The following is a 26823-nucleotide window of genomic DNA, read 5'->3' on the forward strand; positions in this document are numbered from 1 at the left end:
CCTGGGCTCTCCCTTGCAGGACCGAAGGTGGTGGTGGGGTGGGGGGAGAGGCGGAGATTAGTCACTAATTGCACTCTTCACACCCTTTACATTTGTATTGTTTTCTTGACTTTAACCCTCTCACATCCAGAAAGTACCCTAGTTCATCATCCCTGCACCCACGCCCAAACCCAGTTTGTAGGTAGACGCTGAAGTGGGGAAGGAGCGGGGGCGTATGTTGAGACACAGATGAGGACACAACAAGAGCGCCCTGAGCAGAGGTCTGCCGCTGCAGCTGGGGCGGTGCGAGCCGGGGTCGCGCCCCGGACTCCCCGCTCGGCGGCGGAGGGCACAATGCGCACGCGCGCCGTCCGCAGCTCCGCGCGTGCCCCCCGGCTCGCCCCGCTACGCACAGCTTGCCTCTAGCGCCGAGGCCCCGCCCCCGCCCGGAGCGCCCGCCCCGCCTGGGGAGAGGGCGGTGGGGCGCAGGGAGCGTGCGCGCGGCCCGCCCCGGGCGCGGGCGGAGGGGAGAAGGAGGGGCGTGCGCGCGGCGGATAACCGGCAGAAGCCGGGAGCAGCGCAGGAGGGAAGAGCGTCAGCTGCGAGCCCGGGCGAGCCGGTATGGGGCCCGCGGGCTCGGGCAGGGGGCAGCGGGCGGGCGGGACTTGGCGCCGACCGGGCCCCGGGGCCCTGGCCGGACCGGATGGCCGAGGGCCTGCGCGAACGTGGTCTCTGGAAACTTTGTGCCGGCGTCCCCCACCTGCTCTCGGGCGGTTCTCGCATCCTTTGGGCGGCGGGGAGAGGAGAGGCCCGGCGCCCAACGCAGCGCCCCCTCCTCACCGCCCGACCCTGCCTCGCCGGCTCTCGGCGCGCATTCCCCGCCCCCCGCCCTGCCACCCCGGCTGCTTCCCCACTGCGGCGACGCCTGGGCCGGGGTCCCAGCCCTCTGGTTCCTTCGCGAGCATCCTTTCTGTTCCCCTCCCCCTCCCTGACCCCTCTGCTCTGCGGTCCAGCCATGGCCTCTCTGCCTCCTCACCCCGTCGCCACCATTCGCCCGCTCCGAGCCACGGGAGCGTCGGCGGCTTTTTGCGTCTTCCAAAGGTTTCTGGTGCGTTGGTAGAAGCAACTTGACTTTCAGCAATGCCAAGTATTCAACTTGAGTATTTCTCTACGGTGGTGGATTGGTGAGCACAGTGCTAACATGTCTTTTTATTTCTCCTAAGTACCCTTGCTCCACAGCGAAGTTGAGTCGTTGTTTGTGTGCGAGAGGAGTTGCATGCTGTATGTAGTTGCCTTAAGTGGATTGTATAACGATATTTTATTTAGGTGGATGTTTCCAGTGGTGCCAGCCAGTGTTATGGTAACTGGGCATCCCAGAGGCAAGGGAAGGAGGAGTGACTTAAAAATGCAGTTCTACTGTGTAGGGATTTTTTTTTTTTTAAGTGCCTTGTGCTTTTCATCCAGCAAGACCTCAGGGCGTTTAGCACGTGTTAACTAGCTGTTCAATGTAGTTTTAAGAGAGAGGTAAGTAGAAAGCATTACGTCCCATTTTACGGATTTGAAAACGGAGGCAAAACGACAAGTCCTGATTCTTTACTCACCTGAAAGGAATATGGACCAGAGTTCCTGGAATTCCTAGTCCATGAGGCCACTCAGAAATGTCATGGAATGTTGGAACGTACTCCCTGAGACTGTACAGATCAGTTAAAAGTCACGGGATGGGGCTGCCAGCAGCTCCACGCTTGGGACTCAGCTCTGTCACAAAGTTAAGTGATACTGAACAAGTCACAGCTGCTCTCTGCGTGTTTCCTAGTCTTTAAAATGAGGGGAACAAAGGTGCTGTATTCTTTGCAAAGTTGTGTGAGTGTATCTGGAAGCTCCACTTCCTTGAGCTGCATTTGGTGACTGTTATTTGTTGTGGACTCTTAAAGGCCCCCATTCTCAGGTTCCCTTTAGAAATGCAGGGAAGGAGGAGCCCCCAGAATGAATAACTGCTTCATCTTCACCAGAGGCACCTGAGAATTCACATCAGGGACAGGCTGAGGCAGGGACCCCGACGTGGGTGGGAGCAGAGGGTTGCCTGGTGGAGGAAGGAAGGAGCCCTGCACAGGCGGCTTGACACATGGGCCCTACTCCTGCCTCCAGCTCTGACTCATCTTCTGACGCTTGGGGGAGGAGAGGTAGATGCTTGATATTTTTGGCTTTCCCCCATAAAATGGGAGACAGTTTACTTCATTCGAAGGCTTTTTAACGTTAGTGTCCAACGTATCTATGCTGTGTTCTTAGCTGAAATCTCTCACATTGGTTGAATGCAGGTATGATTTGTGTAATATTCTTTAACACAATGGTATAAATCTATATTCTTACCATAAAAAAATTGGCCAGGTGTGTAAGTACAGGAAATCCTTTAAAACTTCAGCATTTTAAAATGTTGCTCCTTAGGGAAGGAACTGTGTTTGGTAGGTTCTTTAGCAATTGGGATTTTATTTTAAGGCGAGGTGGATTACAAATACTTTTTCCCAATACCAAGAATTAATCATTCTCTGTTTGGAAAAAAATTAAAACTTTACAGATAAGATTAAAACCTTCTTTTGAGCATCTGTCCCAAAAGTAACTGCTGCGTGTATCTTTATTGGTCTGTGTGTATTCTTTTAGACTTTTCTAAGCATTTTCATAAATGTCTGTTTGCACAAAGTGATTTTTTTTTCTGGTTTGCATAGTCTGAAAACCTCTAGCTTATTTTTTTTCTGAGTGACTTTTTAAATTGAAATAGATTATTATAAAATTAACCAATCCTGTTTATAGAGACTGGGTTTCTGTCTAGAACAGGTAGCATGTGTTTTAAATACAGCTGGTCGTAAAGTTGTATTAACCCTGATAGCATGGTAGTATTTCTCCAGACAATGCAGAAATGACCCCTTCTTAACTTCAAAACAGTTAAATCAGTAAGAACCTTGGCGTTACTCTTGGTTGCAAATGAAAACTTCCCCATTAAAAACAAAAATCTACTGTATTCGTCTTTTCTTTGTTTGTGAGGAGGCATAAAAGGGAGTGGAAAGCAGGGAGAGTTGCTAAAGCAACAGCACCTAAGTATAAACTTACAGAGCGAATATTTAAGATGGTAGCTTTAGTTATTTATGAAAGCCTGACTGGGGTGAAGACAGAAAGGGAAATGTTAATGTGGGCACAGTTCAAATGAGTAATTTCAGAAGAGAGGTGGGTTAAAACAAAATTCACATCAAGAGTGTATGGGTTTCTGGTGGTCCAGTGGTTAGGACTCTGCGCTGCCGAGGGTTCGGGTTCGGTTCGATCCCTTGTTGTGAAACTAAGATCCCACAAGCCGTGCAGCCCAGCCAAAAAAAAAAAAAAGTGTTTATAGATAGACATTTATTGAGACTTTTGCCATGCGAAAGGTTCAGTGCTGACTACTGGAGTAGAAGGCAAATAAGGTCCTTGCCTCATGAAGCTGACAGGCCAGTAGTGATATTCAGAGAGGAAGTGTTCTTTCCCCAGATAGGCCAGAATTGTAAGGGTTCTGAATTACTGGAAACCAACATTGTATTTATTTAACTTTTTTATTGTGAATTATAACACACAGAAAAGGGTATAAAACATAAATGGATAACTTAATTATTTTAAAGAAAACAGCTGTAACCATCTTGCAGGTTAAGAAGTACCCTCTTTCCACTCTTTCCCAATGACCACCTCTCTCCTTACCCCAGAGGTAACCCAGCCAGTAAATAGCTTCATTTTTGTGAAAGTCATTTCCTTTCTTTTCTACAGGCTTTATCACCTAAATACTAACCCTAAACAATATAGTTTCATTTTGCCTGTTTTTCACTTTTATGCAAATGGAATTAATGTAGGTATTCTTGTAAATCCATTTTTGGGTGGGTCAATATCATATATCTGTATATGTATGTAAGTGTGGGTATTTATACATGTATGTATATACACACATATATAATTTTTTGGTTCAAATTCTTGCAGCATTTATGGTTTTTAAGATTTATCCATGTTGTTACCTGTAACTGTAATTAGTTCATATTTGTATGCATATACCACAGGTTATCTATTTGTCTTCCACTGTTGATGGACATCTGGGTTGTTTCTGGCCCAGGGCAGTTATGAATACTGCTGGTCATAGCTGTGCATATCCTCAGCTTTACTAGCTGATGCCTATTTTCCAAAGCGGTTGTACCAATTCCTCCAGTGGTGTCAGCCTTGAACTTATAATCCACTGTACTTGCTGTTTAACCACAACATGTCTGGCTATTCCTTCTTTTTTTTTTTTTTTTTTTGGTGGTACGCGGGCCTGTCACTGCTGTGGCCTCTCCCGTTGTGGAGCACAGGCTCCGGACGTGCAGGCTCAGCGGCCATGGCTCACGGGCCCAGCCGCTCTGCAGCATGTGGGATCCTCCTGGACCGGGGCACGAACCCGTGTCCCCTGCGTCGGCAGGCAGACTCTCAACCACTGCGCCACCAGGGAAGCCCTGTCTGGCTATTTCTTGAATGAATGAATAAATTTCACCTAGGTGGCTTGACCTCTGGCCCTTCATGTGCCACTGTATTTTTATACACTTAAGTTTGTATGGTTTGGACTACATACCACCGAAAGCCAGAGATGGTTTTCCACTCTATGTGGCTGACAGGTACCCCATAGAATCCTTCCATTGATTTTGTTTTTTTAAACAGATGTGTAGTTATAGAGAAATTTAAATATGCAAAATGAAGTATTAAAAATTAAAATGTCTAGTACCTGGAAGTTTTAAAGATTTTGGAAGAATTTTACCTCTTGGGCCACCAGATGCCTTGATGTGGTGATTTGCATTGTGCTGGAGAATACTTGCCTTGCGCCCAGCTCTGAATGTGCAGGCCAGCAGTGCTGGCTTTAGTGTGTGATGTGTGCAGGAACCCAGGCCAGTACTTGTGAAAATACCCTCTAAGGACCGGTACTCACATGGTTGTGTACACATGCAGATCCCTTAGAGGCACCAGCACAGGAATTCCTTGGCAATTCCAAAGGAACCGCAGCTTCTTTGCTACAGGAATAAATGCTTCTTTTACAATCTTTGAAGTGTCCTTTTCTCCAAGTCTTCCTTTATACTCGACAGTAGAGGTAGTACCGGGTTTGATAGAGAGTTCCTGCTTTCTGAGTAGACAGTTGCCAGGGTAACTTTAATTGCCTGTGTTTGGTGTTGCTAGCTGGATTTAAAGCTGGGGTGTGTGTGAGAGAGAGAGAGGGAGGGAGGGAAAGAGAAAGAGGAAGGGAGAGAGGATAGGGAGGGATGGGAAGGTCAGGTCAGGACAGTTATTAAATTATTAAGTTCAGGTGTTTGTTGAGCATCTACTGTGCCTGGTGTTATCTGCTAACAGTCTCTTTCTATCCTAAGGGCAGAAATACAATTCTGTACGTTTAGAAAACACCTTTCAACTGTCATCATGAAATTATCTCTGAATAATAAGATAAATTAGCATCTGAAAAAAAACCCCACCCTTAAGTAGATCTTTTTCTTAGTTGGAGGGTTGATAGAAGACAGTAGTCCAAAGAACGTGAGATTTGTAATTCCTTTAAATTTCTTCTGTAAGGCATCTTGGAAAATGGCTAAATTGCTCTATTTTCAGTCTTTACAAATCATGAATACTTTTTTACTCATATACTAAAGGTTTTTTTTTTTCAGATTGTCTAAAATAACCATAATTTTAAAAACTACATATGTATAAATTAGAAGTTTTTAAGAAAACATACCCATAGTAGGAGGATGAAAAGTAGTGTCGGAACCTCTTAATCTGAGTGATGGGGGGAGAAATTTTGTGTTTCGTGGTATCCTTTTCCAAAGGCTGTAATTTACAGAGGAGCTTTGTTTTCCACCTGTTGCAGGGAAGAGCGGGGAGCCCTGGTGCCAAGGTTACGGCCGTGTCCTGTTACGTGCAGCCCATGGCCCTCCCCGCTCACCTCAGCACTTCCCATTCTTGCTTTTACCCTGACAGAGAGTAACCTCCTATCCAGTTTGGTCAGCTTTCCCCTGCCATCTGGAGGTCTCAGTGGACAAAAAGGCCCTTCTGAAATTTATATGCAACTGCTGGGCTTACTGGTGCCTTGTCCCAGAACAGTTTCAGCATCAGTGGAGCATGGCAGGCCTTTTTGACTCCTTAGGTCTTTGAGTTTGCAGAGCCACAAGAGAAGACTCTTGAACAAGAGGGTGTTGCTTCTGTTAACTAGTAAACAGTGATGTGGCAGATAGAGCCACAGAGCCTTCTGACCAGCAGCCCAGTGATTCTCATGCAGGATTCTCATGCAGGGTCCTTAGAACCACTTGGAAAAATATTCCTTTGCCATATACTATGATGGCTTTATAACATAATTTCAACTAGTGGTTGGCAAATGTTTTTCTGTGAAGGGTCAGGTAGTAAATATTTTAGGCTTGTGGGCCATACAGTTTTTTTGTTTTTTAACTTATTTTATTTTGGGCTGCATTGGGTCTTCATTGCTGCACGTGGGCTTTTCTCTGGTTGCAGTGAGCGGGAGCTACTCTTCGTTGTGGTGCGTGGGCTTCTCATTGTGGTGGCTTCCTGTTGGGAGCACAGGCTCTAGGCGTGGGGGCTTCAGTAGTTGTGGCACGCGGGCTCAGTAGTTGTGGCTCGTGGGCTCTAGAGCCCAGGCTCAGTAGTTGTGGCGCACGGGCTTAGTTGCTCCACGGCATGTGGGATCTTCCCAGACCAGGGCTTGAACCCGTGTCTCCTGCATCGCCAGGCGGATTCTTAACCACTGCGCCACCAGGGAAGTCCACAGTTTCTGTTGCAACTATTTAACTTGCCTTTTTAAGCTTGCCTTTGTAGCATGAAAATGCCCCAGTTAATATGTAACAAATGAGCACGGCTGTGCTCCAGTAAAACTTCATTTATGAACACTGAAATTTTAATCTCATACAATTTTTATGTGCCATGAAACAGTGTTCTTCTTTTGAATTCTCTTTTAACCATTTAAAAATGTATAAACCATTCTTCTCTCATGGGCTGTACAGAAACAGGTGGCCAAGCAGACATGGCCCACCTGCCATAGTTTGTCGGCCCCTGATTTGACCAAGAGTAGAATGAGGTTCAGAGACCATTGCATTCTCGTTTAGCATATGACTAGTAATTAGTAGTATAATCTACAAAGAACTATGTGTATTATCTCTTTGTATAAGACTATTTCTTTAGGAGACAATTAAAGCCAAGGGAATAACTTCAGGATGCCATGTTCTTTGACTCCTATTGAGCTAAAAACTTGATTCCTTCCTTTGCTCCAGGGAGGCTCAGATACACCCAGTTGCCCTCAAAATTCGGGAGGCTGCTGTCCCTCAGCAAGGATAAGGGTATGCAGCATCCAGCTAATGCAGGAGACTTACCTGGTTATCTTATTCTGCTCAGAAACTCTCATAGATGATTACAGATGCCTTTGGTTTATAAAGAAAAATGGGAAGTTAATTCATCAGTAGTTTACAAATGAAGTTAATTTGGTGTGAAAGCACCAAAAATGTGGAAGCGGCCAGAGGTATGATATAGAGTCCCTGCAGGGAGAAGGTTGAGGCTCACTGCTTGAATTTTAAAAACGTTGATATATCTAGTGAGACATCAAACGGTTAGATGCTCAAAGAGTGCTCAACTGTTCACCATTGAGGTCTTAGTCCTGTGAACTTTATTCTAATTTATAAATTCGTTTTTGTCTCCCTTAAAGTAATAATGAGCTTCTAAGGACTGAGATCTTCTTTATGAAAGGTCCTGAGATTTCATGATTCTGCTTTTCAGAGGGCAGTAGTGACTTTCCCAATTTTGAGGCAAACTTATACGTGCCATGGGTTTAATTGCTGACGTGATTTTTTTAAGTACTCTGGGTCTAGATGTTCTGACCTGTACAAATCAAAGTTCACCACTTAGCCAGGAGTCTGTGATTCATGTTTAATTTTTACCACTTACTCTTTGAAGATTTAAAAGTATGATTTGTATAGGCTGTGGCACAAATTGGTTTCCAGTTGTCACCAAACAAGCTTAAATGTGATTGTGGAATTTTGCAAGCATTTTCTGGGTTCAGGATGATCAGACTTTTCACACCCAAAGACCATCTCATACCACTTAGCAGTTTAGGATTTTTTAGATGAATATCCAGATTATAGATAAAGTACAGACTAAATTTATGTTCCTTAATTTCTGTCTCTTCGGTTTTTATTTTCTTCCCCAGTGGAGTGTACATTTTGGTAGTCTTTAGATCAGTTGATCTGTTGTGGTCAGATTGTATGACTAATCAACAAATGGACAACTCATGGAGAAGGGGTTCTGGTCCCAGTGGGGTTACTCATTTTCTGTGTAGAGTCTGGAAAAGCCTCTTAACCTCCATTTACCTCTGATTCCTCATCTGGGAACCATGACAGCAGAATGATGCTGATCTGTGAGAGGCTGAGCGTGCTCGTGTGGCTTAAACAAAACAGGCGCTCGAGTTGGCTTCAGCAAGTCCAGTGGGACAGACCGGGGCAGATTAATGTGAGCTGTGTCTCTCACCCTTTAATGTGTAAACAGATCACCTGGGATCTTGTTAAGCGGTGGCGTCTGATTCTGGAGGTCTGGGATGGGGCCTGAGATTCTGCATTTCATTCAAGCTCCAGGTTGATGCTGCTGGGCCTTGGACCACACTTTGTGAGTAGTGAGGGGCTATAGAAAAGGGCTGGTGTTCTTCATTTGGAATCCCAAAAATAAGGAGGCTCTTGCAAGGCAAGAATGGCAGCATGTTTTAAATGGATTGAAGAAAAGGCATGATAGTGTAATCTATGAGACACTTCCCCAAGAAACAAACAACCCAGGTTTTCAGCACCACTGACTGTTTTACTTTGTCTTAACCCTGTGCCTTCTCTGCATTACTGCAGCACCTGCTGTTTGCACCACTCATTTGATTCGCTTATTGTTAGTCTATCTCTAATTGTTATTCATCTGTTTTATTCATTTTAAAAAATATTTATTTATTTATTTTTGGCTGCATTGGGTCTTCGTTGCTGTGCGCGGGCTTTCTCTAGTTGCGGCGAGCGGGGTCTACTCTTTGTTGTGGTTCACGGGCTTCTCATTGCGGTGGCTTCTCTTTGTTGAAGAGCGCAGGCTCTAGGCATGCGGGCTTCAGTAGTTGTGGCACGCGGGCTCTAGAGCACAGGCCCAGCAGTTATGGCGTATGGGCTTAGTTGCTCCACGGCATGTGGGATCTTCCAGGACCAGGGCTTGAACCCGTGTCCCCTGCATTGGCAGGCGGGTTCTTAACCACTGTACCACCAGGGAAGTCCTCATCTGTTTTATATGTGTATCTTGTGTCGTCTCTTGAAGATGATAAAATCCTAGCACAGGGTGATGTCTTCTGTTACTTTATATCCCTGTTCTAGTGTCTGTTGCTGCATAGCACACCATTCCAAAACTCAGTGGTATAAAAATCATTTTTATTCTTGACCTACAGGAATCTGTTTGCTCACAGATTCCTGTAGGTCAAGAATTTGAACCTCATGTAGTGGGGACAACTTGTCTTTGCTCCACAGTGTCTGGGGGTGACTTAATGGCTGGGAGCTAGAATCACTGAAGTGTCTTGACTCACATATTTAGTAGTTGATCCTGGCTGTCAGCTGGGATCTCCGCTGGGCTGCTGGCTGTAACACCCACATGTGACCTCTCCACATGGTGACTCTGCCCGGCTTCTTTGGGCTGCCTCACAGCATGGCAGCTGGGTTCCAAGAGCAAGTCTCAAGAGACTAGGGAGAGGTGTTTGACATGTTTATGATCTAGCCTCTGAAGCGTCATTTCTACTGTTCTCTTTTGGTTGAGTTGGTCACGTTGTAAGAAGGTCATGGGGGGTGCAGGGTATTGTTATGGCCATTTTTCGCCAATACATTCTGCCACAGTCCCCAACAGCACTTAGAATAGTGTTGAACACGTGGCATGAACTCAGTAAGTACTGTTGTGTGAATGAGTGACAAGTAACTTAAACACCAAGGTGGATGAGGACCAGACTAAAAAACTCAATTCCAAATGTAAACAGATTGCCCCCGATACCCAAATAAATGCATATGTTCACCTTTTATAGATAGTTATTTATAGTCTCTTCTCTCTACTTACTCTGTTTCCAACATGAGAATCTATGAATTTATCGTATGGAACTAAACTTCTAAAGAATGTGCATCTCTGTCACTATTAGCATGCTTTTTTTCCTTGCTCTCATCAAGTGGACTGCCTGTGTCCTCCTTTGGACTGTGGTATATTCTCCATCCAGCAGCTGGCTAGTGTCTTAAAATGATCAGCCTTTGTTAGGCTCAGTTCATGGGCTAGTGGTCCACATGAGGATATCAAGATGTCAGCCAGGTCACGACTACACGGGCAGTTGCTCTACAGCTACACACTGGGGCAATATCGGTGGCCAAACTAAAATGGTGATTCTCAGATTCTTTAGTTCTATGTGTATTATGTGTATTTATCCTCTTCCCAGCCATCTTATCAGTTAAATTATATGGTGGGAAAAGCAAAAACAACCCCTTCTCCAAATGTAAGATGTTGAGGTGTTTCAGCAAATTACTAAAGCTTTCCAGATTAACTGAGAACAATTTGTGAATATCTTTTATTTCATTTTATTTTAACATGAATATAACTCAGTATTTGAATTTTATTCTTAATTTTTTAAATATAAATTTACTTATTTTTGGCCACATTGGGTCTTCGTTGCTGCGTGCCGGCTTTCTCTAGTTGCGGGGAGAGGGGGCTACTCTTCATTGTGGTGTGCAGGCTTCTCATTGCAGTGGCTTCTCTTGTTGTGGAGCAAGGGTTCTAGGTGTGCGGACTTCAGTTGTTGTGGCACGTGGGCTCAGTAGTTGTGGCCCGCGGGCTCTAGAGCGCAGGCTCAGTAGTTGTGGTGCGTGGGCTAGTTGCTCCGCGGTATGTGGGATCTTCTTGGACCAGGGCTCGAACTCGTGTCCCCTGCATTGGCAGGCAGATTCTTAACCACTGCACCACAAGGGACGTCCCTATTCTTTTTTTTTTTTTTTTGCGGTACGTGGGCCTCTCACTGTTGTGGACTCTCCTGTTGCGGAGCACAGGCTCCGGATGCGCAGGCTCAGCGGCCATGGCTCACGGGCCTAGTTGCTCCACGGCATGTGGGATCTTCCTGGACCGGGGCACGAACCCGTATCTCCTGCATCGCCAGGCGGAACTCTCAACCACTGCACCACCAGGGAAGCCTGGGACGTCCCGATGCTTAATGTTTTGTCAGAAAGTTTTTTCCCTTGAATTTTGCCACACTGTGATTTTTATTTTTAAGAGTATTTTAACTTCTTTCCCCAGTGGAACACATTTCTGATTTAATAACGAAATGTAATGAGAAAAGTAGTATTTATTTACAACAATGTAGGCTAAAATGCCTCTTTTATTTTTTAATTATTTTTTATTATTATTTTTAAAATGAATTTATTTTTGGCTGCGTTGGGTCTTTGTTGCTGTGCGTGGGCTTTCTCTAGTTGTGGCGAGTGGGGGCTACTCTCTGTTGTGGTGCGCGGGCGTCTCATTGTGGTGTCTTGTTGTGGAGCATGGGCTCTAGGTGTGTGGGCTTCAGTAGTTGTGGCACGTGGGCTCAGTAGTTGTGGCGCACAGGCTCAATAGTTGTGGACCAGGGCTGAACCCGTGTCCCCTGCATTGGCAGGCAGATTCTTAACCACTGCACCACCAGGGAAGCCCACCTCTCTTTTAAAAAGGGTGACTTTAAGAGTTTGTTTTTTTTTTAAGAGTTTTTTTTTGAAAGAACTAGATAAACATTTACTTCAATGGAAAAAGAAAATGTGATTACGTAGGCTTTTCATGTATTAAAAAATAAAAACAATGTAGGCCTCCAGTATATACTGCAAACCTCTGAAATCCCTAAAGCTAAAAATGTCTTAGATCATTTTACATGGTCATCTCTAGCACCACTGTGGCCATTTTTCTGCTTATTCAACATGAGGAGAAAAAGCAGTAGATAGAATTTCAGTTCTTTAACTCCTGATTCTAGTGATTTTTGTCATTAAAAAAAAAAAAAGTAGCTTCTGTGGCAGTGGGACGGATGCTCTGAATAGGCTGTGACACCAGGTAGCAATTCTGCATCTGCTGCTGGTATAGACGCTGGTGCCACATTCCAGGAGCTCTCCAGTGCAGGGAGCAGGCTGTTGTTAATAGCTTAATGCATTATTGAGATTACAGGCCCACTGGGTAGACACTAATTCTGCATTTTACTTATTAGCATTTAGCACTTTGATGTTCGTTATTCAAAGAGACCAGCATCATTCCTGACATTTCTTATAACTTGTTAAACAACAACAACAAAAACACCTCTCTGGGGTTGGTTTAGGACACCTCCTCTTTTTTGTCTTTCACCTCACCCCACCCCCATTCCCCTGGCCAGGAAAGCATTTTTCCCTCCAAGAAGTAAATGCAGCTGCCAGAGCAGCTTGGGAGGGCTGAGTTGAACACCATGGACAGCGACATGGACACTCCTTGGTGTTCTCTCTGGTCATCCTTGTCCCAGAGACCAGTGTGCTGCAATGGGAGTGGTGCTGTCACTCAGAAGGCATCTTGCAATCATTGATCCCTCAAACATGGTCAGTCTTTTACTCTCCTAATAGATATCCTTCTCCGTTTTCCTGTACACATTCACTAAGTTGATTTTGACACACCTGTGATGTAATATGCATGTTTTCTTTTTTTCATTATGATCAGAATCTGCTAATCTTAGAAATGAAGCAAACTAGGGCTTCCTGTTGTGCCTGCTCTGGGGCTGCTCCTTGCTGAGGTCCCCCTGCTATCAGGAGAGCGTTCTGGGTCCTGAAAGGTGTACCTGTCTGTGGCAGTATTTCCCTCTTCTGGTCAATAGGAGAAACTGGGGCAGCCCATTTGGGGTCATTCTTCTCTGTGTGTAGCATTTGAACATGTCCTGCTTAGGCAGATCTAAGGCCCCTCGTGCACTGAAGGTGCTGGTGGGGCGGGAGTCCTGTAGGGCAGGTAGTGAGGCCACAGCCACCCCCGCACAGGCACAGAGAAGCTGTGTGTGGGCTTGAGCAAGGGATCCAGACACATTGGATCTTCTCTTGGCCCTGTGACTCGTCTTCTCCAAGTTGAAATCATCTCCCCCTTTCTGAACCTTGTATTTTTCGATCTGTAAAAGGGGTCGGGAGTGTTGGTCAGAGGAGCATCTGTGCCCTCTGAGTGCTCTCTGGCAGAAGTTGTTTTTCTAAACCTTGGACTCAGCTTTGGCATTTTAAACAGGTTTTTGGCACGAGACTGACTAGCAGCAGCAGGGAGGGAGCATCATGTCTGTCTCACTTGGATTCTGCCCTGAGGACTCACAATCTGCGTTCTTTTCCCTGCAGCACCAAGTACCCTATCACTGCCTGACGAATGGGAGTTAACTGAGTAAGCTAGGCTTTCAGCCCACCCATCACTTACCCATGGCCCTTGATGAAGACCTTTCTGCTGAAAAGGCCAGTGAGCCTGGGACACATGCCTCAGGAGGGCAAGTGGTTTTCCCAAAAGTATAATTATTTGGGAGACCACGAGACTGAGTCCCTCTTAATTAGACAGTAACTAGATAACCTGGTTGGAAATTTGATTAGCATCTTCCACATTGAGGATGGAGTTATCACCAGCAGTTCAAAAGCCTAACTTTGTGTGTTTATTACCACGGTGACTTTGCTTTTTAAACTCTTAGGATTCTGCCAGGGAAAGACTTGGAAGTGGCATGAGAATGTGCTCTGCTGCAGGACAGGCTGTTCTTTTAAAGTTCTGCCTGTTTCCATGCATATCTGACCCTCACATCCGCATGCATCTCCTTATGCGACTACTTCCTTGTTCGTCTTCATGATGCAGTTTCACCTATATACGTCTGTGTACCTCTGTATCATTGGTCAGCAGGTGTGGTCCCCAAACGAGGGGGGTGGTAAGCTTGGGCAAGGCAGCTCCCTTCAGGCACGGGCGATTTCTGGGGAGAGAACCTGCATTCTGAGTGCCTCAGTCTTGAAGGGGAATCTGGGTGGCACACCACAGCATCCACCTCTGCAGCGGTTCTCAAAGTGTGTCCTCTGACCAGCAGCATCAGCATCACGTGGGAAATAAGTGGCAGCTCTAGAGCCCATCTCCAGAACTGCTAAACCAGAAACTCTGGGGGCGGGGCTTGGCAATCTGTTTTTTTTTTTTTTTTTTTTTTTTTTTTTTTTGGCAATCTGTTTTAACAAGCCCTCCAGGTGATTCTGATGCAGGCCAAGTGTGAGAACCACTGCAGTATAAAGCTGGAATTATTTTAATTTTTTAAATTGAGGTATAATTGATATAGAACATTGTGTCAGTTTCAGGTGCACAACATAATGATTCAATATTTGTGTATATTGCAAAATGATCATCATGGTAAGTCTAGTTAACGTCTGTCACCATACATAGTTAACAAAATTTTTTTCCTGTGATGAGAACTTTTAAGATTAAGTTGCTCTCTTAGCAACTTTCAAATATGTAGTACAGTATTAACTATAGTCACCATGCTGTACATCACATTCCCATGACTTATTTTATAACTGGAAGTTTGTATCTTTTAACCTTGTTCACCCATTTAGTCCCCACCTCTGACAGCCAACAATCTGTTCTTTATATCTATGAGCTTTTTGTTTTTAAAGATTCCATGTATAACTGATGCTATACAGTATTCGTCTTTCTCTGACTTACTTCACTTAGCATAGTGCCCTCAAGATCTGTGTTGTTGTAAGTGGCAAGATTTCCTTCTTTTTTATGGCTGATTAATATTCCATGGTGTGTATATATACCAAATTTTCTTTATCCGTTCATCCATCCATGGACACTTAGGTTGTTTCCGTGTCTTGGCAGTGAACATGGGGATGCATATATCTTCTCGAGTTAGTGTTTTCATTTTTTGTTGGATAAATACCCAGAAATGGAATTGCTAGATCATATGGTAATTCTATTTATAACTTTTCAAGGACTCTCCATACTGTTTTCTGTAGTGGCTGCACCAATTTACATTCCCATAAACAGTGCACAAGGGTTCCTTTTTCTCCACATCCTTGCTAACACTTTTTATTTCTTGTCTTTTCAATAATAGCCATTATAACAGGTGTGAGTGAAGTGATATCTCATTGTGGTTTTGATTTGCATTTCCCTGATGATTAGTGATGTTGAATACCTTTTCATGTACCTGTTGACCATCTGCATTTCTTCTTTGGGAAAATGTCTATTCAGATCCTCTGCCCATTTTTAAATCAGATTGTTTGGGGTTTCTTTTTTGCTATTGAATTATACACACTGTTTATGTATTTTGGATGTTAACCCCTATTCATATCATTTGCAAATATTTTCTCCCATTCCATAGATTGTCTTTTCATTTGTTTAGTTTCCTAAACAAAAGCAAAGGCTTTTTAGTTTGATTTAGTCCTACATTTTTATTTTTGCTTTTGTTGCCGAATCCAAAAAATCACCACCAAGACCAGTGTGAAGGAGCTTATCACCTCCTATGTTTTATTCTAGGAGTTTTATGGTTTCAGGTCTTAACATTCAACTCTTTAATACACTTTGAGGTTTTTTTTGTATGGTATAAGATAGTGGTCCAGTTTCATTCTTTTGTGGTGTTCAGTTTTCCCAACACCATTTATTGAAGAAGCTGTCCTTTCCCCATTGTATATTCTTGATTCCTTTGTTGTAAATTAATTGACCATATATACATGGGTTTATTTCTGGGCTCTATTCCGTTTCATTGATCTATGTGTCTTTTTTTATGCTGATGTCATACTGTTTTGATTACTATAGCTTAGTAATATAGTTTGAAATCAGGGTGTGTGATGCCCCCCAGCTTTGTTCTTTTTTCTCGAGATTGCTTTGGCTATTCAGGGACTTTTTGTTTCCATACAAATTTTATGATTATTTATTTCTGTGAAAATGCCATTTGATAGGCATTTGATAATTTTGATAGAAATTTTATAGGGATTGCACAGAATCTGTAGATTGCTTTGGGTATTATGGACACTGTAACAACATTAATCCAGTTCATGAGCACCAAATATATCTTTCTATTTATTTGTGTGTTCTTCAGTTTCTTTTATAAATGTCTTACAGTTTTCAGTATACAGGTCTTTCACTTTCTTGGTCAAATTTATTCCTTAAATATTTTATTTTTCCTGATGCAGTTTTTTTTTGTTTTTTGTTTTTTTTTGTGGTACTCGGACCTCTCACTGTTGTGGCCACTCCCGTTGCGGAGCACAGGCTCCGGGCGTGCAGGCTCAACGGCCATGGCTCATGGGCCTAGCTGCTCCGCGGCATGTGGGATCTTTGGAGACCGGGGCACGAACCCGTGTCCCCTGCATCGGCAGGTGGACTCTCAACCACTGTGCCACCAGGGAAGCCCCCGATGCAGTTTTAAATGGAATTGTTTTCTTAATTTCTCTTTCTGATAGTTCACTATTAGTCTATAGAAATGCAACGATTTCTGTATATTGATTTTGTATACTACTTTACTGAACTCATTGATTAGTTCTAACTTTTTTTGTGTGTGTCCAGTCTTTAGGGTTTTCTATATATAGTATGTCATCTGCAAATAGTGACAGTTTTACTTCTTCCTTTCTGATCTGAATGCTTTTTATTTCTTTTTCTTGCCTAATTGCTCTGGCTAGGACTTCTAATACCATGTTGAATAAAACTGGCAGGAAGGGGCATCCCAGTCTCTTTCCTGATCTTAGAGGAAAAGCTTTCAGCTTTTCATCACTGAATATGTTGTTAGCTGTGGACTTGTCATATATGGCCTTTATTATGTTGAGGTATGTTCTCTCTATACCTGCTTTGTTAAAGAGTTTTTATCATAAAGGGATGTTGTATTTTGTCAGATGCTTTTTCTGTACCTATTGAGATGATCGTATGATTTTTATCCTTTTCTTAGTGTGGTGTACCACACTGATTAATTTGCAGATGTTGTACCATCCTTGCATCCATGGGATAAATTCCACCAGATCATGGTGTATGATCCTTTTAGTATATTGTTGAATTTAGTTTGCTGCTATTTTGTTGAGGATTTTTCCATTATGTTTATCAGAGATATTGGCCTGTAATTTTTTTTTCTTGTGGTGCCCTTGTCTGGTTTTGGTAGTAATGTAATGCTGGCCTTGTAGGATGAGTTTGGAAGTGTTTGCTCCTCTTCTGTGTTTTGGAAGAGTTTGAGGATTGGTATGTATTCTTTTTCTTTTTTTAAAAAATTTATTTGGCTGTGCTGGGTCTTAGTTGCAGCACATGGGATCTTCGTTGTGTGGGCTCTTAGCTGAGGAATACGGGATCTAGTTCTAGACCAGGGATTGAACCCAGGCCCCCTGCCTTGGGAGCACAGAGTCTTAACCACTGGACCACCAGGGAAGTCCCTAGTATGTATTATTTAAATGTTTGGTTGAATTCACCAGAAAAGCTGACTGTGTCCTGTACTTTTGTTTGTTGAGGGGTTTTTGATTATGGAGTCAATGTTCTTCCTAGTTATTGGTCTTCAGATTTTCTTCATGATTCAGCCTTGGTGTATAATTGTTAATAGTAGTCTCTTATGATCCTTCGTATTTCTGTAGTATCAGTTGTAAAAATTTCTTCCTTCACTTCTGATTTTGAGTCCTCTTGTCTTTTTTTTTTTTTTGAGTCTAGCTAAAGGTTTGCCAATTTTATCTTTTCAAAGAGTTTCGCTTAGTTTCATTGATCTTTTCTATAGTGTTGTCTTTTTAGTCTCTATTTTCCTTCTGATCTTTGTTATTTCCTTCCTTTTACTGACTTGGGTTTTTGTTTGTTCTTTTTCTAGTTCCTTGAAGTGTAAAGTTATGTTCTTTTTTTAAAAAAAAGAATTTATTTTTGGCTGCGTTGGGTCTTCATTGCTGTGTGTGGGCTTTCTCTAGTAGCGGTGAGCGGGGGCTACTCCTCGTTGTGTGTGGGTTTCTCATTTTGGTGGTTTCTCGTTGCAGAGCACGGGCTCTAGGTGCACGGGCTTCAGTAGTTGTGGAGTGTGGGCTCAGTAGTTGTGGCTCGAGGGCTGTAGAGTGCAGGCTCAGTAGTTGTGGCACACAGGCTTAGTTGCTCCACGGCATGTGGGATCTTCTCAGACAAGGGGTCGAACCCGTATCCCCTGCATTGGCAGGCAGATTCTTAACCACTGTGCTACCAGGGAAGTCCCTAAAGTTAGGTTCTTTATTTGAGATCTTCCTTGTTTCTTGATGTGTAGGCATTTATCATTATGAACTGCCCTCTTAGAAGTGCTTTTCTTGTATCCCATAAGTTTTGGTATGCTGTATTTCCAATTTCATTTGTCTCAGGTATTTTTTTGATTTCTCTTTTGATTTCTTTTCTGACCCATTGGTTGTTCAGTAATATGTTGTTTAATCTCCACTTATTTGTGAATTTTCCAGTTTTCTTCTTGTATTGATTTCAGACTTCAGACTGCTTCAGACTGTTGTGGTTCGAAAAGATGCTTGATGTGATTTCAATCTTCTTAAGTTTATTAAGGCTTGTTTTGTGGCCTAATATATGTCCTAGAGATTGTTCCATGTGCACTTGAGAAGAATGTGTATTCTCTTGCTTTTGGATGAAGTGTTCTGTATATATACGTTAAGTCTACCCGGTCTAATGTGTAGTTTAAAGCTGATGTGTCCTTACTGATATTCTGTCTGGATGGTCTATGCATTGATGAAAATGGGGTATTAAAGTCCCATATTATTGTACTGTTGTCTGTTTCTCCCTTGAGGTCTGTTAGTATTGCTTTAATTAATTTACTTTTTTAAAATTTTGGCTGTGTGGTGCAGCATGCAGGATCTTAGCATGTGGGAACCTAGTTCCCTGACCAGGGATCAAACCCATGCCCCCTGCACTGGGAGCACAGAGTCTTAACCATTGGACCTCCAGGGAAGTCCCAATATTGCTTTATATATTTAGATGCTTCTATGTCGGATGTATAAATATTTACAACGGTTATATCCTCTTGTTGGATTGACCCCATTTATCATCATGTAATGCCCTTGTCTCTTTATTTTAAAGTCTATTTTGTCTAATTATAGCTACCCCAGCTTTCTTTTGGTTTTCATTTGCATGGAATATCTTTTTCCATCCTTTCATTTTCAGTCTGTGTGTGTCCTTACATCTGAAGTGAGTGTGTGTATCCTTACATCTGAGGTAGGCAGCATGTCTTTTTTTTTTTTTAATCCATTCAGGCCCTTTCTGTCTTTTGATTGCAGAATTTAGTCCATTTACATTTAAAGTAATTATTGACTGCCATTTGGTTAATTGTTTTCTGGATGTTTTGTAATTCCTCTGTCCCTTTCTTCTCTTGCTCTGCTACTTTGTGGCTTGATGATTTTCTTTGTGGTATGCTTAGATTCTTTTCTTAGATCTTTTGTGAATCTGCTATAGGTTTTTGCTTTGTGATTACCATGAGGCTTACACATAACAACTTATAACAGTCTACGTTTAAACTCATTCTAAAGCACAACATCTTTACTCCTCCATCCCCCACATTTTTGTTTTTTATGTCACATTTTACACATTTTATCTTGTATATCCCTTAATTATTATATTTTTACTACTATATCTTTTAATCTCCATACTAGCTGTATGAGTAATTAATCCGTACCACCTTTACATTATATTTTTCTAAAGTGTACTATAGTTACCTCTATCAGTGAGACTTATGCTTCCATATGTTTTCCTGTTACTAATTAGTGGCCTTTATTTTCAGCTTTAAAAAGTTGCGTTCATTCTTGTAAGGCCAGTTTAACTTTTGCTTGTCTGGAAAACTCTTTAAATTCTGAATGACAACTTTGCTGGTATTTTTGTCTGGAAGTTTTTTCTTTCAACACCTTGAATATATCATGCCACTCCCTTCTGACCTGCAAAGTTTCTGCTGAAAAACTTGCTGATAGTCTTATGGGGGTTCTCTTGTACATAACTAGTTGTATTCTTCTGGCTTTTAAAATTCTCTTGTGTTTTTACTTTGAACAGTTTAATTATACTGTGTCTTGGTGTGGGTATCTTTGGGGTTTGGTTTATTTGGAACTCTCTGGGCTTCCTGGATCTGGATGTCTGTTTCCTTCCTTAGGTCAGGGACGTTTTTATCCCTTTTCTCTCTCTCTTTCTTCTCTTTCGGACCCCTATAATGTAAGTGTTGGTTTGCTTGATGTTATCCCATAAGTCCCTTAAGCAATCTTCACTTTTTTTCATTCTTTTTTCTTTTTACTGCTCCAGTGGTTTGAGTTTTACTGCCCTGTGTTCAGGTTCACTGATCCTTTTTATGCTGTCATCTACTCTGCTGTTGAACCCCTCTAGTGTATTTTTCAGCTCTGTGACTTTTTTCATACTTCCTTATATTTTCTGTCTCTTTGTTGAAGTTCTGTGTTCATCCATTCTTTTCTCGAGTTAAGTGAGCATCTTTATGACCATGATTTTGAACTCTTTTTAACAGGTCAATCACTTATCTCCATTTCATTAACGACTTTTTCTGAGGTTTTATCTTGTTCTTTCATTTGGAGCATATTCCTCTACTTTTTCATCTTAATTTTAGACTCTCCCTGTTGGTTTCTGTGCATTAGATAAAAGAGCCACCTCTCCCAGTCTTGGAGGAGTGACCTTGTGTAGGAGATGAATCTTACCATTCAGCCCTGCCTTAATCTTGGTTGTCTCTCAAACCTTTGTGATTGTCCAGACTATTTTATTTTTAGTGGCTTCCAGTAGTTGCAGGTGGGTCCAGACCTGTCAGTATTCTATAGGGAAGGGTCTCAGTCACCAGCTTTTAAAGTATGTAAATATACAGTCTTGTGGGATGACTAGCAGTAAGTCCCACTGTCTGCCAGAGCCAGGTGATCTAGAGGTGTCCCTTGGGCAGCAGTGACAAAAATCAGGATACCAGATGAGTATACAAGTTCCTTTCTGGAAGATACCAGAGACTTGGAGTGAGGCAGAGGGTGAACACACAGATGGCATCCACTGGCTTCTGTCCCCAGAGCATGCCAAAGCAGAAGCTGGCCCCTTAGGCTGAAGCTCCAGGAAAAGCAAATAGGCCTCTTTCACAGAAAGACTGAGGGTGTGTTTCAGTTGGCTGGCTGTGTTGTGCCCCAGGGTTGGTAGCCAGCCAAGAACTGTGTTTGCCCCCAGAGCTGGGTGATCAAGAGGTGTCCCCTGGGTGGCAGCCACAAAAGCCAGGGCACCAGACACACATAGAAGCTACTCTCTGAGAAACACTGGTGCTCTGGAACACAGCAGAGGGACAGCACAAAGACAGTGCCTGCCCTGTGAGGTCTCTGGAGAGGATTACAGTAGACCCTTATATGTGTGTTTAATTAGAAGCCTGCCTCTTAGGTTGCAAGCTATAACTATTTTTTAAAAACTATTTAAAAATGTTAAATATGCACGTCATAGGGCTCAGCCCTTCCACTCCTAGGTATTTAAGAGAAAGGAAGGCATATATGCACACTTACACATGAGTGTTTACATCAACTTTACTTGTACTAGTCTAAAACTAGAAACAACCCATTTCCATCAATAGGTGAAGAGATAAACCATGTTGTATCTGCACAATGGAATACTAGTCAGCAATAAAAAGGAATGACCTGTTGATAGACACAGCTTTGTGGATGAATGTGAAAATAATTATGCTGAGTGAAAAGCTAGACCAAACAGAAAAACCCTACATTGTATGATTCCATTGTATAAAAGTCTAGAAAATGTAAACTGTAGTGACAGCAGATCAGTGGTTGCTTGGGAATGGGGCTAGAGGGTGAGGGAGGGATGAATTATAAAGGAGCATGAGGAAATTCTGGGGGTGACGGATATGTTTATCATTTTGAGGTCATGGTGTCTTGAGTGTATACATATGTTAAACCTCATCAAGTTGTACATCAAATTGTATGTCAGCTGTGTCTCAACAGAGCTGTAAAAAAATGAAAATTTAAGTGCAGTGGTTACGTGGGAAAGGCAGAGGGACATACGGGGGAGGAACACTTCTTTTTTCAATTATATATATTCTTTTCCATTATGGTTTATCACAGGATATTGAATATAGCTCCCTGTGCTACACAGTAGGAACTCATTGTTTATCCATCCTGTATATAGTACTTTGCATCTGCTAATCCCCAACTCCCAATCCTTCCCCTCCACCCCTCTTTGGCAACCACAAGTCTTTTCTCTATGTCTGTAAGTCTGTTTTGTAGATATGCTCATTTGTGTTGTATTTTAGATTCCACATATAAGTGATATCATATGGTATTTGTCTTTCTCTTTCTGACTTCGCTTAGAATGAGAATCTCTAGGTCCATCCACGTTGCTGCAAATAGCATTACTTCATTCTTTTTTTATGGCTGAGTAGTATTCCACTGTATATATGTATCGCATCTTTATGCATTCATCTGTCGATAGACATTTAGACTGTTTCCATGTCTTGGCTATTGTAAATAGTGCTGCTATGAACATAGGGGTACATGTATCTTTTCAAATTATAGTTTTGTCTGGGTATATGCCCAGGAGTGGGATTGCAGGGTCATATGGCAACTCTATTTCCAGTTTTTTGAGGAACCTCCACACTGTTCTCCACAGTGGCTGCACCAGTTTACATTCCCACCAGCAGTGGAAGAGGGTTCCCTTTTCTCCACACCCTCTCCAGCATTTATTGTTTGTAGACTTTTTGATGATGGCCATTCTGACTGGTGTGAGGTGGTACCTCATTGTAGTTTTGATTTGTATTTCTGTAATGATTAGCGATGTTGTGCATCTTTTCACGTGCTTATGGGCCGTCCGTATTTCTTTGGAGCAGTCTATTTAGGTCTTCTGCCCATTTTTCAATTGTGTTGTGTTTTTGCTGTTGAGTCGTATAAGCCGTTTGTATATACTGGAAATTAGGCCCTTGTCAGTGGCATCATTGGCAAATATTTCCTCCCAGTCTGTAGGTTGTCGTTTTGTTTTGTTTATGGTTTTGTTTGATTTCTGTTGCCTTGGGAGCCTGACCTAAGAGAACAGCGGTACAATTTATGTCAGAGAATGTTTTTGCCTGTGTTCTCTTCTAGGAGTTTTATGGTGTCATGTCTTATATTTAAGTCTTTAAGCCATTTTGAGTTATGTTTTGTGAGGGTGTGTTCTAACTTCATTGATTTGCATGCCACTGGGGAAGGAACACATTTTTAATGATACTGATTGGTGTTCATATCGTTACATAAATGAGTAAATAAGAGGGCCAACCTGGAAGAGAATACAAAATGAAAGCAATTTCAAATTGCTGTCCACCACCAGCACCTCCTGTAGTTGACGTTCAGAGCTGCAGCCACCTCTGCAGCACGGCTCTTCACAAAGCTGGCTGGCTGCTGCACCCACTGTAGCATCTAGCATGCTGCAAACAGTCCCACACTGCCAGGTGGACTGTGGGCACAGGGAAGAGAGTCCAGCTTGCTCTGCATCTCTTGCTGGCCCCGTGAGCAGAGCCTTACATTTCAGCATGTTGTAGTCTCTGAATCTCCTCTCAAATTCATCTTGGTTGTGGCCAAAACAGCACTTAATATTTTTCACACCGTGGGTTATGTGTCATTAACAGAAATCTGAGACTTGGGTTGATATTTCTTACTGGCACATTCTTTAAAGGCACATGGAGATATATTTAACATGCTTTCCACTTCCTAGATTTATTCCAGTCAAACCCAATTTCGTAGTAAAAACCCAGGAGGAGGGTTTCCCTGGTGGCGCAGTGGTTGAGAGTCCGCCTGCCGATGCACGGGATGCGGGTTTGTGCCCCGGTCCGGGAGGATCCCGTGTGCCGTGGATTGGCTGGGCCCGTGAGCCATGGCCGCTGAGCCTGCGCGTCAGGAGCTTGTGCGCCGCAGCAGTGAGAGGCCCGCGTACCGTAAACAAACAAACAAACAAACAAAACCCAGGAGGAATTATTTTGAACTTCCTGATTGACCATATTCTTGCCTCTTTGTCTTTCTGCAGATCTGAGTTGTATCCACTCTCATCAGCACTCACTCACTTAGGACTTTGCAGACGCAGGACGCCAGAGTAATCAGACTCCTCAAGTGAGTAGTCCCAGCATCACCAGTCTGTGGAACCGGGGATGTTCCTGTCTAACTGAAATCACCGTGGGCATCCCTACGGTACCCTGGGTGGGGATAAGCACACTTCTCAGAGGGCACAGACTATAAAGTGGTATGAAAGACTACATAGAGATTATATAATATTGAATGTCTTTTATAATAACTACTGTACTAATGAAAGAATATAGATGTTCAAATGTTAAATTTTAATTCCAATACATCTTAAGCCAGTGGGATACATCTTGGAGCTTAGAATTGGCTGAGGAAGGTGAAGAATTTAGCCACACCCGGGGTCAGGTCAGCTAAAATGCTCATTAACTTAGACGAATGAATTTTTGAGACCATGGCCTTCAAATTGCCTAGGATTGTTTCCACGGAAATGACATAGCACAGGTATTCGAATGTCACAAATACGATAGTTAGCTGTTTTTTAAATTATAAAGGGCTAAGGTGACCATATGTCCTGGCTTTTCTGTAACTGATCCAATTCAGTATCTCTTTAGTCTGCAAAGGCCACGCATTGGATGTATTACCTAAAGCGATATCGTTTTTATACTTTGTAAGTATAATCTATGTACGATCTCTATGTCTAGATTTAGGTTTAGGAGAATATGGCCATCATGGATGTGGAGGTAGGCAAGAGAAGTATATGAAAGAACATGGCCACAGAAAGGATCACAAGTTCTGATTTCTTCCTGATTACCAGGGAACACCACTCCCTTCAATAAGAGCAAGACCCTGCAAGGTTGTTGTTCAGGGAGTAGTTGGGCTTCTTTCTGTCTTTAACTTTTCCTAAAATAGGATGACTTTCTATTTAGTGCCTTTAAAAAAAAAAAAATCACCAGAGTGCTGACTTTTACATTGGTTTTGCATATTGGCATCTTAGACTACTTTTCCTAACTGTTAATCGATGAAAATGATTTGTCTACGTCCTGGAAAGCACACACTATTATAGAAAATAAGCATTTCTAATCCTTTTACCTTCCCATTCCACAAACACTGCAGAAGGCTGTGATGAATCAGTAGCATTTAAAGTACTGATATATACCTGTATTTTGCAGGAAAGTGACTGTAATTTCCAGTTCCTTGGTGGAGGAAAACAAAACACTCTGGTCTTACTTCCAATGATGCAAGTGTGACTGCTGGCGTCTTCATGAGTTCCAGAGGTCACAGCACGCTACCACGGACTCTCATGGCCCCTCGGATGATTTCTGAGGGAGACATAGGAGGCATTGCTCAAATCACTTCCTCGCTCTTCCTGGGCAGAGGCAGTATAGCCTCCAACCGGCACCTCCTCCAGGCTCGTGGCATCACCTGCATTGTTAATGCTACCATCGAGATCCCCAATTTCAACTGGCCCCAGTTTGAATATGTTAAAGTGCCTCTGGCTGACATGCCTCATGCCCCCATTGGACTCTACTTTGACACCGTGGCTGACAAGATCCACAGCGTGAGCAGGAAACACGGGGCCACCTTGGTGCACTGTGCTGCAGGGGTCAGCCGCTCGGCCACGCTCTGCATCGCATACCTGATGAAATACCACAACGTGTGCCTGCTGGAGGCGTACACCTGGGTGAAAGCCCGGAGGCCCGTCATCAGGCCCAACGTGGGCTTCTGGAGGCAGCTGATAGACTACGAGCGCCAGCTCTTTGGGAAGTCGACAGTTAAAATGGTACAGACACCTTATGGCATAGTTCCAGACGTTTACGAGAAGGAGTCCCGACACCTGATGCCTTACTGGGGGATATAAGTCACCAAAGCCTGCATCAGCAGCCCCTTGAGCAGTACCAGCATCTGCTGCACGCGTCTGCTCCCCTCTTCACCTTTCTTTCCAAATGGTTGACTTTTGGTTCTCCCTGAAGTGTTTTTTACACTGGGTGTTCATGTCTATCTTAAGAGAGAAAGGAGGGAGGGGAGGAACGTAAGGGGAATGCTTACATGGCTACTGACATTTTTAAAACTAACATTTTGGAATAGTGTTTATGAAAATCTTTAACTGGCTTTTAATCCTTTTTAACAATTTGAACAGTTTAATAAACTGGTTCTGCTCTATTCTCAATCCCATGCCTTTTGGCATCATGGGAGGAGCTCAGTGCAAAAAATCACTTTGGGCCCCGATTAACCCTTTAGATACACGCTTTGCCCAAGGCTGCCGACCAAACAAATGCTTAGGGAACATTGATACCAGTGTCAGTCTCTACTGGATCAGCCCTCTTTCCTTTCCTCCTATTATTTAGTGACTCTGTAAGTTAAAAAACAAGCCTTTATTATTTAGCTGTTAATTATAATGGAATCTGCAAACACTCTGTTGGAATCAGTGTGCCCCAGGACTATATTAGCATTATTTTTAATAAATATATCTGCTTAACATATTGGAATTTTTACTGATAAGAATTTCAGGGTGTGTGTGTGTGTATGTGTGTGGATGAGGGAAGAAAGATGCTCTCCAACAGCTATTAAAATACGGCTCCTGTGATAATTATGAATGCTCCTTAAATCAGACATCCCACTTGAATCATGTCAGCACTGCCCATCCTTGCAGATGGGCAGGTATTAACCTCATTCACAGCGTTGGAACAGTAGAAAACAGCACAGTGTACACTCTAATAAAAGGTACAGTTTTCAGTTGTCTCTTGGGAACTGGAGGGCACCAAAGCAGTGAGTCCTCCATCAAAGAAACTTTTTTTGTTTTTTTATAAACTTTAAAAACGTATTTATTTTTGGCTGCACTGAGTCTTCGTTG

The 26823-nt window shown here is 42.9% G+C and overlaps 1 protein-coding gene across 2 annotated transcripts; it reads left to right on the forward strand.

Annotated features, from left to right (window-relative positions):
• The first annotated feature begins 483 nt into the window (after positions 1–483).
• DUSP14 (dual specificity phosphatase 14) lies at positions 484–26450 on the forward strand. 2 transcript variants are annotated; one of them, XM_027087361.1, is made up of 3 exons: positions 484–598; positions 23980–24062; positions 25142–26450. In XM_027087361.1, the coding sequence occupies exon 3, from the start codon at positions 25234–25236 to the stop codon at positions 25828–25830; it is 597 nt and encodes a 198-aa protein (XP_026943162.1). In that variant the 5' UTR covers positions 484–598; positions 23980–24062; positions 25142–25233; the 3' UTR covers positions 25831–26450. The 2 variants fall into 2 exon arrangements, with proteins under 2 accessions (XP_026943162.1, XP_026943163.1); XM_027087362.1 differs by lacking the exon at positions 484–598 and adding an exon at positions 1145–1163.
• Positions 26451–26823: the final 373 nt, after the last annotated feature.

The sequence above is a fragment of the Aethalodelphis obliquidens genome, unplaced genomic scaffold (genome assembly GCF_003676395.1).
Source record: "Aethalodelphis obliquidens isolate GAN/ISIS:26980383/991018 unplaced genomic scaffold, ASM367639v1 scaffold58, whole genome shotgun sequence".
Taxonomy (NCBI): Eukaryota; Metazoa; Chordata; class Mammalia; order Artiodactyla; family Delphinidae; genus Aethalodelphis; species Aethalodelphis obliquidens.